Source organism: Brienomyrus brachyistius, chromosome 7 (assembly GCF_023856365.1).
Source record: "Brienomyrus brachyistius isolate T26 chromosome 7, BBRACH_0.4, whole genome shotgun sequence".
Lineage (NCBI taxonomy): Eukaryota > Metazoa > Chordata > Actinopteri > Osteoglossiformes > Mormyridae > Brienomyrus > Brienomyrus brachyistius.
This window is the reverse complement of record NC_064539.1, coordinates 31561819-31578738: the sequence shown is the minus strand read 5'-3', so window position 1 is coordinate 31578738 and position 16920 is coordinate 31561819. Positions and strand designations below refer to the sequence as shown.

The window sequence follows — 16920 nt, the reverse complement described above, 5'->3', positions numbered from 1 at the left end:
CCTCTCACTCACTCACTCACTCACTCCCTTACTCTCTCTCACTTCCTCTCACTCACTCACTCACTCACTCACTCACTCCCTTACTCTCTCTCACTTCCTCTCACTCACTCACTCACTCTCTCTCTCTCACTTCCTCTCACTCACTCACTCACTCACTCACTCAGCAGAAGTATGCTTGTTTAACAGACATGTAATAGGTCACTAGAGAGACACCAAATCAACTGAGATGCAATCACTCCCCATGGACGTCCTCATTCATTTGAGAAGGACAGACTCAAACATATGCATTTACTCACTGAAATCGTTCTCAACTTAGAGAACTCATGAACTCATTCACTAGAGGAGCCCTGGAGGCATATTCACTAACTCACTGACTTACCAGTTAACGTTCAAATTCACACTTTAACTTATGAGTTTTTCCACTGCATCCCTGTAATACAGCTATTATAATTACATAGCAATATTAGAGCTGCTGGAATAAGGTTAAGAGCCCTTATGGATTGAAGAGTAAATTAGAACAAATCTGTATAAATGGACAGGTTTCATACTCATTTAGGGAAAAAACATTGGTGTAGATAGATACAGCCAGCATAAACGCTGAGAAAATCTGTCTATAATGAGCGGATAAGGTGACCAGCTCAGTGCCCTGCGTGGACACTTAATTATCATCACAAATAATGAGGGTGACAGAGCTAATATTGCCTGGACTCTCAACAGGGGACAGAGCTGAAAAAGGAAGGAGGACATTTAAAGTGCCACACATCCTGAGTGCTGCCATGTGGCGTCAGAAGGAACAAGAAGCTTCTGGGAGTCAGACTTCATTTCTCAGATTTTCTGCTACCGCAGAACCCAGCAGCCATGTTTAATATGGCATCTGCATGGGATCCTCAGCCGGCTGAGTTCCCATGTCAAACAGAGCTTGGGAACAGAAAGAATCAGCCAGAGTTGTACCTGCTTTGGGCTGTTCAGCACCTCCTGTGTGGTCGCCGTGGCGATGATGGCCCTGTTGCTCCCTGGGCTCAGCTGCAGAGACAGGGACAGGCCTGCCACCAGCTGCACCGCCAACTCCACAATGGTCACCTTGTCCTCCAGGACCTTCACCGTCCTCTCTGCCAGGACGGCGTCCGAAAGGGGGGAGAGCACCTGCAGGAGGCAGCAAACATATGAACACACATACGCAATATGTGTACATGCTCATACACAGCGACATTCACACACACAAGTGACTCAAAGGCACATAATTACATGCAGCAAGGGGCTTCATAGAACTGCTTACATGTGAATAAACCTGCTTATGCAGCCAAAATGAACAAGATAAACAAGACAGACACCCTCAAAGGATGCAGCAGATTAGTCAGTCCTATTACTGTTACTCATCCTCGTAATCAGATAAGGCTTAATACATCACAAGCCACCCAGCAAGTTACATTCTTATTTAGCTTATTCCAGTCTGGTTTATACTTTAATAACTGGATCAGAATCTGTCCCTGTTGCCTGCATCAGCTTTGAATCCTGCCCTTTGATTGATATGCGCTTTTGGGCTGTGCAGGGAGTAGCTGGGAAGACTGTGCTTATCAGGCAATGCATGGTGTCATGGTGGTTCAATCGGGGCGTGTTTGGTGCTAACAGTGCTGTGTACAAGCCACCAACACTATGTTGACTCAATGACTACAGAGTTCCTCCAAACTTCCTCTGACATTAACCACAGCACAAAAGCTGTACCCCAGGAGCTTCTTGGATGGGCTTCCATGGCCAAGAAACTGCATGCAAGCCTCACATCACCAAGAGCAATGCCAAGCGTCAGAGGGAGTGGTGTAAAGCACACAGCCACTGGACTCTGGAGCCGTGGAAATATGTTCTGTGGAGTGATGAATCACGCTTCTGTCTGGCAGTCTGATGAGTTGGCAGATGCCAGGAGAATGTTACCTGCCTGAAAGCACTGTGCCAAGTGTAAAGTTTTGTGGAGGAAGGATAACGGTATGGGGCTGTTATTCAGGGGTTGGGCCCCTTAGTTCCAGTGAACGGAACCCTTAGTGCTTCAGCACACCAAGACATTTTGTACAATTCTATGCTTCTAACTTTGTGGGACGAGTTTGGGGAAGGAAGGCCCTTTTCTGTTCCAGCATGACTGTGCCCCAGTGCAGAAAGCAAGGTCCATAAAGACGTGGTTGGGTGAGCTTGGTGTGGAAGAACTTGACTGACTCAACCCTATCAAACACCTTTGGGGTGAACGGAGATTGTGAGCCAGGCCTTCATGTCCAACATCAGTGCCTGACCTCACAAATGCTCATCTGAAAGAATGGGAAAAATTTTCCACAGACACACTCCCAAATTTTGTGGAATGCCTCCCCAGAAGAGCGGCAGCTGTTATTGCCGCAAAAAGGGGACCACTTCTATGTTTACGCCTATGGATGTAGAATGTGATGGCATAACAGCTCCTGTAGGTGTAATGGCCAGGCGTCCCAATACTTTTGTCCATATAAGGTACATGCATATGTACAGAAAACAATGTCCAGGCACAAACCATGCCTTACACACCCCTCTGTGTGCTTATCAGGTTCATACCTGGATGGCAGTTACACCAGGATCCAGTCCCATCAGCACCTGGCCGTCCAGTATCTGGGCAACTCGCCGGTCGACCACTTTCAGCCGGTCCCTGACCAAATCTGACACATCCACCTGCCAGTCGCTTCCCAGCAGGAAATCTGCCGTTGCACGACGCGAAGTTGGGTCAGCCACAAAGCGCGTGAATACTCGCACCAAAGCGTGCTGGTACTGCAGTGGGCAGCCTCGGCCACGCTGCTCTTCGTCATCGTCATCCTCGCCATCACGGGCGAGCCTATGGAGGCAGACGCAACATTCCACAACCTAGCATCATGCGTAATGATGAGCGAACCAGTTTGCCTCCGTGGACGTTTAACCACAGTTGTACCCAATGTGTTTTTGTTAGCTGGGGGGGTTTTACAGTGTCATCGCATGCAGTGTATGGTGCAGTGCATGACAAACAGTGTATGGTACTGTCCATGTAGCATGGTGCAGTGCACGAGAAATACTGCATGGTGCAGTGCATCTGACAGTGCATGAGAAAACATGTAAGATGCAGTGCATGTAACAATGTCTGAGAAACACCTCTCCTGAGGCTGATGGCTCCTCTCCACACTGCACGTGTAAAACAATTTGAGGTGTTATACAATAGCAGGTGTAATACAATGCTGAATGACACTGAAAAGGTGGAGGTTCTTTGCCGAAAGGCCACACGCACCTCTGGCTACCAGCAGCGAGGGGCACCCGCCAGCCTTTGATCTGGCTGAGCTCGGTGTCGGACAGCTGGATACTGAGTGGTAGCTGTGGCATCCACACCGTCATCTCCAGATGGGTGCTCAGGTAGCTCAGGGTGAAATTCACCAGCATGCGTATGCGGCCCCTCCTCTCCTTCCCGTTGACGTAAACGTAGTCACACCTCTCCGACACCTGGAGACAGGAATTCTAGGACTGCACACACGAATTGTTTGGCAGGTTCTGCTGTTAGTCATGTTTCCTGTGTGAGGTAAACCCCAAATAATCCAGCAGCAATAAGCAGTTGCACTACACTCTATTGTCTTCTTGTTGTTATTTAATGCTATTTTTTGTTAGGAGCCTGCAGTCTAACACAGTAATTCCATTGTATGTAGTGCATTCGATAATAAACTTTGAATCCTAGTGGGGGGATCCAGTTACAAGAAAAGTGGGAGTGGGGGCAGTTTCTGCTGCTAAAAGATTTGCTTCATTGAAGACATGAACTTAGCCCATCAGTTTCATTTCAAACATGAAATTAATTACCTCCTGCTTCATTATAGACAAAGGAATAAAGACTTCCATCTTCATTATACACATGAAATTAAAAACCTCCTGCTTCATTACAGAAATGAACTTAAAGACCTCCTGCTTCATAATAGACATGGGCTTATAGACCTCTATCTTAATTACAGATATGAGCTTAAAGACCTCCTGCTTCATTGTACACATGAGATTAAAGACCTCATCTTCATTACAAACATGAACTGAAAGACCTCCTGCTTCATTACAGACATCAGCATAAAGACCTGCTGCTTCATTACAGACATGAGCTTAGAGCTCCAACTTCATTATGGACATCATCTGAATTACCTCCTGCTTCACTTGATACATGGAATTAAATACCTTGTTCACATAACTGAGGTCACAGTCTACCGTGGCTCCTATGTTATTCACTGACCTTCCTGTGCGAGCTGATCATGTGACCAATGAAACTCAGGACTCCAAAAGAGGAAAGTTCCAGATGCATTTCTCACTGGGGGATGTACTTACTGCTCCAGGCTATGACCACACTCAAAGCCAGGCCACACCCCTCATCCCATGACAGTCACAACAGTGGATAACCTGCCCTTTCTGTCTTAGTGCACAACCGTTGCTACACTCAATAACAAGACAATACTGGAGGAGCGCAGTAATGAGGATGGCGGCTGCATGTGTGGTATCCTTAATGAAAGCAGATTTGCCCATGCGAATCAGATCATGCTGCACTGGAGATGTTTACACGCTTGTTGCTGAGAGGGCAGCTCTCACGGTGCAGGATTCGCTCAAAGATGATGGCTGACTGACAGCTTTGCAGGATGAAGCTAAAAAAATAGCCCTTACAAGCTTTCTGGGGGGGGGGGGGGGCGGGACTAATTCACCAGTTTCCTTTCCTGGAATTTGTGACAAGATGTTTGTAGAAACAAGCTAATATAGATTAAAACTGATTGTTAAGAAACACAGAATAACACTTGCGATGAAATCTCTGGAGGTTATGATGTAATTTTCCCCAGAACCTTTATTAAATGGTTCCTGAGAATGGAAGCCGGCAATGAGGAGCAGTTAGCGAGCAGCTCGCCAGCTCGTTGGCAAAGCTTTAACAGCCGAGAGCTCTCCATCACACAACCCTCTCAATTATCACACTGCCACGGTCAAGGCTGACCTGTCCCCCATCATAATCATCAACTGACCCTCACTCCCATCCCAGAGTGATTAATGAGGCAGCGGGCAGGTATGCTGAGCAGGGGCTGGGGGCTGTAAAGTGAGGGGGGAGCTTGTCTCCGGCTGCCACTGAACCAGAACCAATTAACCAGCACGAGGGCCTTATCGGCCGGGCTTTTATCACCTTCCCAAAGTGTGATCTCATAGCCGTACACTTCACACATCCAGGAGCGTTCACAGCCTCCTCTCACACCTCCCTTCGGCCCACTGTCCCCAGCCACTCTCTCAGCCGACCCTCAGTACCTTTCATGGTGCTGGTTTCCACTGACACCTCGCGTTCTTCATTGTAAAGTGAGTGTGTGAGAATCGGCGAGGCAACATCTGCAGAACCAAGGACTCTAAAAACAGCATAAGATTTGCTGGTGTCTGCAGGGACAGCAGGAACTGCCTCAGTGTTAAACCAGCAGAGCTCCGATAATCTGGGTCACTACATAATGTAGAACAGCCCGAAACAACACAGCACTGGTGTTACAACACAGGAGAGCTACAATAATGTGAGTAATAACACATAATGTAGAACAGCCCGAAACAACACTGCACCGGTGTTACAACACAGGAGAGCTACAATAATGTGAGTAATAACACATAATGTAGAACAGCCCGAAACAACACTGCACCGGTGTTACAACACAGGAGAGCTACAATAATGTGAGTAATAACACATAATGTAGAACAGCCCGAAACAACACTGCACCGGTGTTACAACACAGGAGAGCTACAATAATGTGAGTAATAATACATAATGTACAACAGCCTGAAATGAGAACTTCAGTTCATGCAGGATGAAAAACTGCATCACATAACTTCGCCCACTAATTCTTTTGGCAGTAAGGACAACCTTCTATCACGATAAGAATGTTTGATACACAGATCCGGTTAATAATGCAAGCATTTTATCATCAGTGATTAAAGCAACAAAAATTAATAAAGGACCCCTTTGTGAAGTCAGCTGGTACAAAGTTAACAGAGGTGACAGTTATGCAAAGGAGGCTATTGCAGATACAGCAGCCCCTCAGGACACGAGCGACCCAAACATAACACAGCCAATGAGAGTCTATCAATCACCGGCATGAACCCATCAAATGGGAGAATATTTCACAGTTTTGGCCGCCATTTCCTGCTAATCAGATGTATAAAGCGGCTGATTTGTATCGGCAGCGGGCTTGGCTGCTCTGTGCCATCTGGGATGGGCGCTAACGACCTGCTGTTCTCCTTGGTTTATTCCCACAGGACTAGTCAGTCAGCCCCCAAGTTATGATCTCAATCCGCAGAGAGATCATTCCGCTTCATCTTGCCAATTTGCTCTAAGATTAAACGGTGCATTCAATTTCCATTAATGGAAAGAGAAGGAAATGAGCATAAAGTAAACAAAATATATAAATTTTTTTTGTCACTGTTTGTTTAGAATGCAGGTGCCTTGTATGAAACAGCAAGTGCCAGTGGAAAGAACAGGAAGTGTGGCATCTGCAGGTCCACCAATTAATAGGGCAACCTGTCCAGGCTTCCACCAGTCAGGAAACAATCTGGCGTGTCAATCGATCGATCAATCAATCAATCAATCAATCAATCAATCAATCAATCAAGAAAACGTTTTTCAGCCTATCAAATTCAAAGTCACAGACACTCCAAGGGATGCACCAGACTATGAGCACGGCGTTGCAATATATAAGTAAGGTCATTCTAAATACCATTTCCATATTAATCATTCAGTGTCTGTGCTGTAACAGTGTCCACCCATGACAGAGAGGCAAGGCGATTCCCACCTTGACCACGTCGTCATCAGCTGAGTGGCACTCTACAGACTCGGTGACGTCGTCGAGTACGCCGTCCTCTCCCACAGCCACCACCTTCACGGGGACAGCCACAGTCCGGCCCGTCAGCACGGCCGTGTTCAGGATCTCTGCATCCTAGAAGCAAGTGAACAGATTCTGGTGTCTTTTTACTCAGGCCCAGTCGAGGGCCCCATCTGAAGCAGACAAGGCTCTGTAGGTTAGGGATCTGCGTTTCTGTCTAGAAGGTCGTCGGTTTGAATCCCATGGATAACAAAATGTTCATATCACTCATGGGTCCTTGAAAAAGCCTTTAACTCTAGCTGCCCTGGAGGTGCTGGATAAGGCTGACAGTGCTCTCTGACCCCAAGAAATCCATGCTTTGGACAAAAGCATCCACTAATCAAGAAAACAAGCTGAGACATTGAATGTCACTGACTCGTGCGATTCGTCACTCCTGGATGTGCCCTCATCTGAGCTCCACACTTCGCGAGCCCTCTACCCCAATGCTGTCCCATGGGTCAATTTTCGGAAGCTGTGGCTTCACACCACTACCTAGAGTCAATGAGAAAGCTTCAAGGTCACAGCACATAGTGTAGTACCAAGCAAGCAACACTTAGCAGTGCCAGGGATCGGAGGTCACAGGATTAAACAGGAGACACGTGTGGCATAGATAGGAACAGAGTCCATTTTTATTAATGAGACTGTCTTTTCTTTTCACTTTCATATCTGGCTCCAACTCCTTTTGAGAAAGTGTGATAACATCGCTTAATCCCAGACTGTGAATAATGAAATCCCAGGTTTGGTAATGGGACTCACTCTCCAGGTAGCTCTGTCATTACCTCAGTTTGTTCGCTTTACCTCAGAGCCAAGCGGCGGCCGGAACCGGGGACTGTAATTCCAGCCCTGATGGAGGGTTTTCAGACCCTCGCTCTCCGGCTCCACGCTAATGGCTGCCTTCTCTTAATCCTTTCATTCCTTTAATGATCCCGCCAGGTGTTTCCTGAATGGCCACAATCTCGGAGTTTCAATGGGAAGTGGAGACGTGTCCTGGGTCACCCTCGTCTCACACTGCGTCAGTTTGCAGCGCAGGAGCTGAACATTCTGGCTCCAGGTTTTAGCATTTAGCATGTTTATTAAGGCCGCTGTACGCAGGCACCCCCAGACTCAGTGACTGCGCTCTTCCTGTGCCAACCCTAAACTCTGTCAGAGGCACGAGGAACAAAAGCTGTAATAAAGGAATGTATTCATAAAATGTAATATTGAACTGAGCTGATTTGGACAGGAGCATATAAGGATGGGGGGGGCTGTAGTAGCTCAGGATCATTGCCCTGGGGGGCATGTAAGGCACTGCATTAATCATGAGATCGCCCCCTGCTGGTGGACAAAGAGAGCAGGTCAGCTGAGTATTAAAGATATATCCAGCTGTTAGTCTCTGCTGGATGCCATCAGCCATAAAGTGAAATGCAAACATAGCTCAGGGGGTGGGCGTACTCTCCGTACAAACCGAAGCAATACACAGTTATGTGACACGCAGATCTTCAGGGATTATAATACACAGAAACAGTTATTCATGCCTGACTATACATATCAGCGTCTTTTTAATAAAGTATTTTTGAGTGTCACGTCAAGAAAAATGTGACACGGTAACATGAGGCTGTTATATCGGGATGCTTTAGCATTCCGAAAACTCCCCATGACCCTGACCAGGATAAACGATTGGAAGTCAGAAGAATGGATGGATTTCCAGGAGCTGAGTGTGATAGTCTGCAGATGCACTACGGGTGCAGCACAGGAAAGTCATTCAGGAAGCGTGTCAGAGTGAACAGATGGATGCAAATTCGCGCTTATCAATCATACCGCCCTGGTTATCCGCAGCAGCCTGGGCTGCGAACCCATTTGGGCAGGATGCAAGCCTGCGTGCATCTCAGCGCTCAGCACGTGCGGCCTGTCTATCTGTGTCGCCGTATTTACAGACACAAATCCCAGTGCAGATTTATGAACAAAAAATAAGAGGTTTGTGTTGGTCGTTGCCATGTTTGTTTTTTCTAAAAAAAAAAACGTTTAAAATCACAGTAGTGAACCCTATTGTCCCCAGTGCGCAGCCATGGAAACTTACAGTAAATCTAGCTCCAAATTAAAATTTCTCCTCTTTTCTCATCACAAATTTTCTCACTGAAATTCTTTGGAGCTCCATAAAGATGCCTTTCTGCAAGTCCAATGGAACCCGACTCGAGCCACTGCTGCCTGATCAATGTGTTGATATCTCTGCCTGAAAACTCCAGCACTGCCACCACCTCGCCGGCTGTGCAGACAAAGTGAACAAGCATGAAAATCTGCTATAAAATGCATTTGCAGCAAGATGCTTGACCGTTTGCTTGTTTTTTTACATGCATTCTATTCTCCCCCAGCACTAACCAGTATATTTAATACCACAGTCGCTTAATCCCATTAAAATGGTTACTTACTGTGTTTACCAATGTAATAAAGTAGGACTCCTACAGCTAGCATCAGGGACTAACTTTAAGCCGAGTCATTGGTAACCCTGCTAACCCCCAGGCAGTGTTACGCTGAGCCACTGCTAACCCTGCTAACCCCCAGGCAGTGTTACACTAGGTCACTGCTAACTCTGCTAACCTCCCTGCACTGTTACATTAAGTCACTGCTAACCTGCTGGCTATCTCTCATTTCTACCCAACAATAATGTGCAGAGAAATGCCGTCAGGATTCTGGATCCATTTTTATAGCATTATGTCAAATCTTTTAGTGCGTTTGTGTTGAATGTTAATTTTACATCGATTCATTCCTGCTGCAATTTCCATGGAAAACATTACCCACCCTGTACCCAGGAAACGTTAAACCGCAGTCAATAGGCAGACAGGTACAGTGAGGCGGCACTCAGACTGGTACAGTAAGGGGGCATTCAGTCAGGTACAGTGAAGTGGCAGACAGACAGGTACAGTGAAAAGGCAGTCAAACAGAAAAATACAGTGAGAGGGCAGTCAAAAAGATACACTGAGGGGGCCATCAGAGAAGTACAGTGGCTTTGGGATATTAGCACCTTGCGCCATCAACACTGCACAGAAAAAGCCTTGAGACAGCAGAGAAACAGAGATTCCCAGTGTAGTCTGGCTGAATGGAGGATTCAGTTGGTCAATCTTTTACTCCCACCAGTAAGGAATCAGGGAGGAGGGGACTGCAGTGAAGCTGCCCTCACAGTGGGGGTAGATATTGGATAATTACCAGCCCTGGCTATCTTAATTAAAATGGAACAACCCCTACACATCACCAGGGGGTCCATATTTGTGACCATAAGTTGATAGTGAGATGGCACCTAAAGGAGAGTGATTATCTATGGATCTAGTGATTATCTCTGCTACACCCCCACATCAGGGACACTTATAGGTCCTGCCCTTCATTTTAAGGGATTATTTTGGGTCCGAGCATAATTACGCTGAAATGGGGGCGAGAGACAGTATGACCCATTAGCCTAATTATAGCTAATTAAAGCAGGATGGTGGATCGTCACCTAGGGCAGTAGCGCAGAGTTTGTCCTCGAAGGAGCTGCACTAAACTGAAATGCTTTTTGATTAAAGCTGTTTCCCCCACAGAGTCTGCTGCCACCCTCATTTCCCGAGTTTATTATCGTTCAGAGTCAAACTCCAGCTCACCCTCAGTATCAGTGTCAGGACCAAACTGCCCAGAACTGCACTCACCATGGCCAAGGGAAGTATCCCCTGCAGCTCCTCCTGCACCACGTAGACGACGGTCTCCGCCTCTCCAGCAGGCGTAGGCGTGCCTGGGTACTCCACCTGCCAGGTGATGGAGCGGCCAGCCCAGGGCTCCGAGAGTCCGTCCACCTCCAAGTCCACCTGAAGGACCTTGTGGATAGAGGCCCTCGACCTGGAGGGAGAGGAACACAGAACAGGATACAGCTCTGAGGCTCACATTACAACTTGTGCAGGGATGTGTGTGTCGGGTTCGAGGCATAGTTTCTTCAGCTCATTTACATATATTTAACAGTGAGGCAAATGGCATATTACAAACATATGGCTGTTGAGGAGTCGACTAGAGATAAGTGGGGCTAAATCAATGTCTAGGTGCAAAGGTAAGCAGTTTAGGAGAAGAAGCTACACACCAACTACCAAAGGAAGCCGGAAGCTAATAAGACCGGCAGTCCTCTGTCAAAGTCAACTGAAGACAGACAGAGATTCTCTTGTGCTGCCTGTCCTACAAGGTGAACGTATTATGCAGTGTGGCTGGGAAGGGCCGCTAACACTCAGGGTGAATGTATGTGAGGAGATGGGTCAGGGGTCAGATAATCGGAGGCGGAGCCAGGAGTGAGTGAGAGGTACGTGCCAACAGGTCAGAACATGCCATGAGTTCATGGGGGGCAAAACAGCAAATCATATAGAACTAACAAGGAACTGAATTGGAGTCGGAGGTCCTGACAGTGAGCTTATAAACTAGAGAACTGCTGTGTTTCAGGCCAGCAGGAAGTGTAAACTCGCAGACAGGAAGTGTAAACTCGCAGACAGGAAGTGTAAACTCGCAGACAGGAAGTGGCTTGAACTGCTTCGGTTCGGCACATAGACCCGTTTCTCACATCAACAGAGCCGGGGGATTCAGAGTGTGCAGTCTGGGGAAGGTCATCCGGCCGACAGGGACGCTCCTAAAAGAGAAGTGAAAAGTGCCCCCCCAGACCCCACTGTCCATACAGCAGATAGGTCTGCAAGCTAATTAGAAGATAACTGGTCTCCTGACAACAAGAGTGTTTTAGCTCTTAGATTAAGGGCATTTCTGTATATCTGCCCCCTCGCATAAGGCAGAGGCTCTTCAGGTAATGAGGCTGGCCGGGATCTCTGGGGGATCTTCCCCCCCCACTCCTGTGTTCTCCACACCTCGCTTGATGGAACCCAGAGGAAGTGTGGATCGGTGTCATGGTCACCACAATGAGGTCACCCAAATGCCCTCAGGTTCCTCCCACACTAGTTGAGCCATGATGTGACAGGCCTGTCAGTCTGATGACATCTCCGAGTGACAGTATGGAGAGCCAATCACAAGGAGCCGGTCACCACCACTTCAGACACTGCACAGTACTCTCTGTAAAACTTCCATTAATAAAATATCACAAAAGAGAAAAAAAGACATTTTCATCCATCTTCCATTTATCCAATGCAGGCTCACAGCATTAGTCAAGAGCCTCTATAAATAGACAGGCAGACAGATAGACAGGCAGACAGAGAGACAGACAGATAGACAGGGAGGCAGATAGGCAGACAGATAGACAAGCAGAGAGATAGACAGGCAGACAGAGAGACAGACAGACAGAAATACAGGCAGACAGATAGGCAGACAGAGAGACAGACAGATAGACAGGGAGGCAGATAGGCAGAAAGACAGGCAGACAGGCAGGCAGATAAGCAGACAGATAGGCAGACAGAGAGACAGACAGATAGACAGGGAGGCAGATAGGCAGACAGATAGACAGGCAGAGAGATAGGCAGACAGACAGAGAGACAGATAGACAGGCAGACAGAGAGACAGACAGACAGAAATACAGGCAGACAGATAGGCAGACAGAGAGACAGACAGATAGACAGGGAGGCAGATAGGCAGAAAGACAGGCAGACAGGCAGGCAGATAAGCAGACAGATAGGCAGACAGAGAGACAGACAGATAGACAGGGAGGCAGATAGGCAGACAGATAGACAGGCAGAGAGATAGGCAGACAGACAAAGAGACAGACAGACAGGCAGACAGATAGACAGGCAGAGAGATAGGCAGACAGACAGAGTGACAGACAGACAGAAAGACAGGCAGACAGGCACTTTATTTTCTGTTCCCGGAAGAACACGACATCCGCTACACTATACCTCATACCGGACAGCTGGTGTTCCCAGGAAGTTGCACTCCGAATCAAGGCCTTTAATTAGATTTTCCTGCCCTGAATCGCATTTAAAATTTAAATGCAAGGCTGGGCAGCCATTTCACGTCCGTTAAGGGGGGGGGGGGGTGCATAGACCCCCCCAGCCTGCCCCCAGCTTCCTGCATCTGTAAATGTAATGAGAGCCTGACATCTCATCAATGTCCCCCGCCCCAACCCTTACAGATGCCCCCCCCCACATCGCCCTGTACTCTAACAGCTTGGCCACATTGGTTGCTTTGGGTAGCGTGCAGCTCAGCAGGTCAGGATGTTGTGCCTGAGACCATCTGCTAACTCCATGCCTGAAAACCGAGCCTCCTCCAGCAGACCACCAGAAGCACAAGTCCAAGGCAAGTTCTCAAGAAACACATCAACTCTGCAAAGCCAGGCCAAGACACACACATTAATTCCAAGAAAGCCACCCTAAGACCAAGTTCTACGCTCACAGTCCTTCATAAACTCCTTCAGCAAGCACAAGTCCTCCAGAATCACGTCTATCAACAGAGCAAAAATGTCCACAAACACAGTTCTGACAAATAAAAGTAATGAGTAATAACATGGATAATTCCTGTCTTCTCCCTGCTACTAAACTTGAATCATTTGGTATATGAACGGTACAAATGAATAATGTATAGAATAAACATTTCTCATGAGCAACAAAGCCATAAAGTTAAGGTAGGAGAGCTTCCCCACCCTCTGAGCTACTCCACAGCCATGAATATCTTTAATGAAACACAATTATTAGCCAATAAACCTGCCTGCAGTACCTTGCTAAATAACAGTGAAGCAGTAATTAAAGAGTTCTTGGTGCGTAAGCATACAAACACAGTGTGGGGGCCAAACCCGAACCAAAGCCTGCCGCGTGGCCTCCCTCCGCCGCTGGGTAGCAAACGCACTCAGGTGCCCTGATGCTGCTCCATTTGTAGTTGGCGTGCTGACTCCCCAGCCACATTCCCGCTTCTGAGGGGAGACTTAATTAGTGTTGGGGGAGAACAGGCTCCCGAAGTGTGCGGCAGGGGCGGTGATGCTGCACACCGCCAATCCCCGACGCCCAGCCACCTTCCATTGGCTGCCTCTCTGGGTCAAACCCGGCCTGATGAACCACAAACAGCAAAAACATGGGCAGCTTTGAACTGAAGGAACAACAGTGCAAATAGCAGTGTCTGAATAGAGCAATACAGGGAGTAGGGATGCACATTCACACGGGGGCAGCAAAAAGGGCATGAGTGTGCGGATCTCCACAGGACACAACAGGCAAGGCAGCCAGGCTTATCTAACAGCCAACCGTTTAAGAACATCGGCCCTCGTCTGTGTGACATCACATCCCCTCACAAACCAGGACACCCCCCTTTCCCCCTGTATCACATCCCGATTCTGTACCCCCCTCCACTGTCATCTAGTCTGTGGGGGTATAGGGGCACTCCAGCTCAGCCCCTGAGTGTAAACCAGCATCAAGGTGAGTATGAACCATGAGTATGAGTCAGCGAGAGCCTTTGTCACGTGACCTGGCAGGAAATGCTGGTCACGAGTCAGAACAGGAATTCAGAACTCAGATAGACGTGTTACAGCAGTGAATCGGACCAGGACAAGAATGCAGAACAGAGAGAGATGTGTAACACCAGGGAATTAAAGCAGGACAGGAATGCAGAACCCAGAGAGACGTTTAACAGTCGGGAAGCAGAGCAGGATAGGAATACAGAACTCAAAGAGACGCGTAACAGTGGGGAATCAGACCAAGACTGGGATGTAGAACTCACAGAAATACATAAGAGTGGGCAATCAGACCAAGACTGGGATGCAGAACTCACAGAAATACGTAACAGTGGGGGATCAGACCAAGACTGGGATGCAGAACTCACAGAAATACGTAACAGTGGGGAATCAGACCAAGACTGGGATGCAGAACTCACAGAAATACGTAACAGTGGGGAATCAGACCAAGACTGGGATGCAGAACTCACAGAAATACGTAACAGTGGGGGACTCAGACCAGTGTGAGTACAGCATTCAGGGAAAAATTAGACCCTCCTCCTCAGCCAGAGAGTATCTCCTATAATGTGTAGCTCCTCCTTGGTTACCCACCATGGCAACAACTCAATTTTGAGAAAGATCAATGTAGAGTCAGGGCAGTGTAGAGTGAGATTAGTGCAGGGTTAAGGCAGTGTATAGTCACGGTAGTGTAGAGTCAGGGCAGTGTATGGTCTGGGTAGTGTAGAGTCAGGGTAGTGTATAGCCTGGGTAGTGTAGAGAAAGGTTAGTGTATATTCAAGGCAATGTAGAGTGAGGACAGCGTAGAGTGAGATCAGTGTAGAGTCAGGGTAGTGTACAGAGATGTTAGTGTATAGCTAAGGGAATGTAGGGTCACGGTATTGTAGAGTGAAGCTAGCATGAAGCCAAGTTTTAGTGCAAATAAGTATAAAACAACACACTGGAGGTTTTACAAGACTTTAAGGGAAACACTGCCTCATATAAAAATGTTTCTGATAGAATAATGCATCTCAAATGAAAAACAATGAGGGAAAAGCAGAAAGAGAATATACTGTATGTGTATGTATATGGTTCTGCATCTACAGTTTACCTACATGTAGAGGCATATCTGTATATAATGTATGGATGTATGTATGTATGTATGTATGGATGTATGTGCATTGCACGGGTGTATATATGTACATGCCAATACCCAGCACTACCTGAATAGTCAATTGTAGCTATAGTAGTTAAATAGTTGATATTTATTATTACTTGCACTTTTCCACACCCCACTATCCATATTTCATACGGTGTATGAGTGTACATAGGCATTATTACTACTATTGTATTAGGGTTTTATCTTATTTTATATTATTTTGTATTCTGTATTCTTATTCTTGTATTTTTATATTCTTTACTCTTGTAACTCTTTCTTGCTATCTGCCTGGAGCTGTGATAACACACAAATTTCCCCACTGTGGGATCAATAAAGTCCTATCTTATCTTATCTCTTATCTTACTGTCTCTGTGGTACCACAAACCACAGTCACACTGAGCTCACTGTCAGAAGGGGGCAGTACTGAGCACCAAACAGGGGGAAATGATGTGGTAAATGCACACACAGATACTGGATCACACAATGTACCCAGCCAGATACACGGGACAGTCAGCACACTATGCAGGCTCATAAAATGCACACACAGAAACACACACACACACACACGCACACACATTACATATCCATATTTTTGAGGGACTCTCTATTGATTTCTATGGGCATAGCTCAAATACCAACTATGACAACCTTAACCCATACCCAGGCCTAACCTTGTTACATTGTGGAGACGTTTGGTCCCCATAATGTAACATATGCATGACAACACACACACGCACCCAGAAAAACACACACAGAAATAGACACTCTTGTTATATCTGCTGTGTGCAAAGGATTTATTTTCTTACTTCCATTTCTACCTGATGGGTCACAATGGGGGGGGGTGTTCCTTTAGCAGCTCAAACACGAGAGCAGCATGTTGCTGCCATACATGTGTGAGGAAGACAAAGAGGCGTGACGAGACGAGAAAGGCATGTGGTGATGTTTTAAGGTGCATTTCATGCTGCCACACTGCACCCCCTACAGCTGGAGCAATTAAACACACGCCAAGCCATGTACACAGCCTGGCTTATCACCAGTGCAACAGTAATTAAAAAGAGTAGGCAGATTACTAGTAATTATATGGCCACCGGGCGGGTGCCATTCAGGGTATTCAGCATGCACCTCAGTACCTGGTGGTTTCTGCATGGAGATGATGGATTGATCTGTAGCTGTCTGACCTCACTCTGAGATCTGAACACTCATTAACTGTGCCAGATCTCATCTCATAAAACAGTCGCGTGCGTTTCTGCGATTTCCCAAAAACTGTCAGTCAGATTCTCTTCAGGTGGACGCATGAGTGCTTGTATGCATGGTCACAGAACAGGGGGCAAGACATGGGCGGCTTCTCGGTTCGAACCCCCCACCACACCTGAGAGTCGCACCTTCGATATAATGACACAGTGCCAGTTCAATTGGTCGAGAACGTGAGGCGTGTGTGTGTTGTTAGTTACACACTGTGTAATGAATCCTTTCACCCACCAACAGCTGTGTTACTGCTCTGACTGAACATCTGTCGGCTGATTCTCTTTGCCTCTCCAGACCTGCAGTGCAACCCAGCAGGTGAC

The 16920-nt window shown here is 47.1% G+C and overlaps 1 protein-coding gene across 1 annotated transcript in view; it reads right to left on the bottom strand.

Moving 5' to 3' along the window:
• LOC125746301 (transmembrane protein 132D-like) overlaps positions 1-16920 on the bottom strand; it is a 48233-nt gene that overhangs the window by 2076 nt on the left and 29237 nt on the right. The window contains exons 4-8 of the mRNA XM_049020134.1: positions 10520-10706; positions 6798-6941; positions 3263-3471; positions 2566-2839; positions 952-1143 (exon numbers count right to left, since the gene is read on the bottom strand). Of these exons, the coding sequence (XP_048876091.1) occupies positions 952-1143; positions 2566-2839; positions 3263-3471; positions 6798-6941; positions 10520-10706 (1006 nt within the window). The remainder of the gene's footprint in view (positions 1-951; positions 1144-2565; positions 2840-3262; positions 3472-6797; positions 6942-10519; positions 10707-16920) is intronic.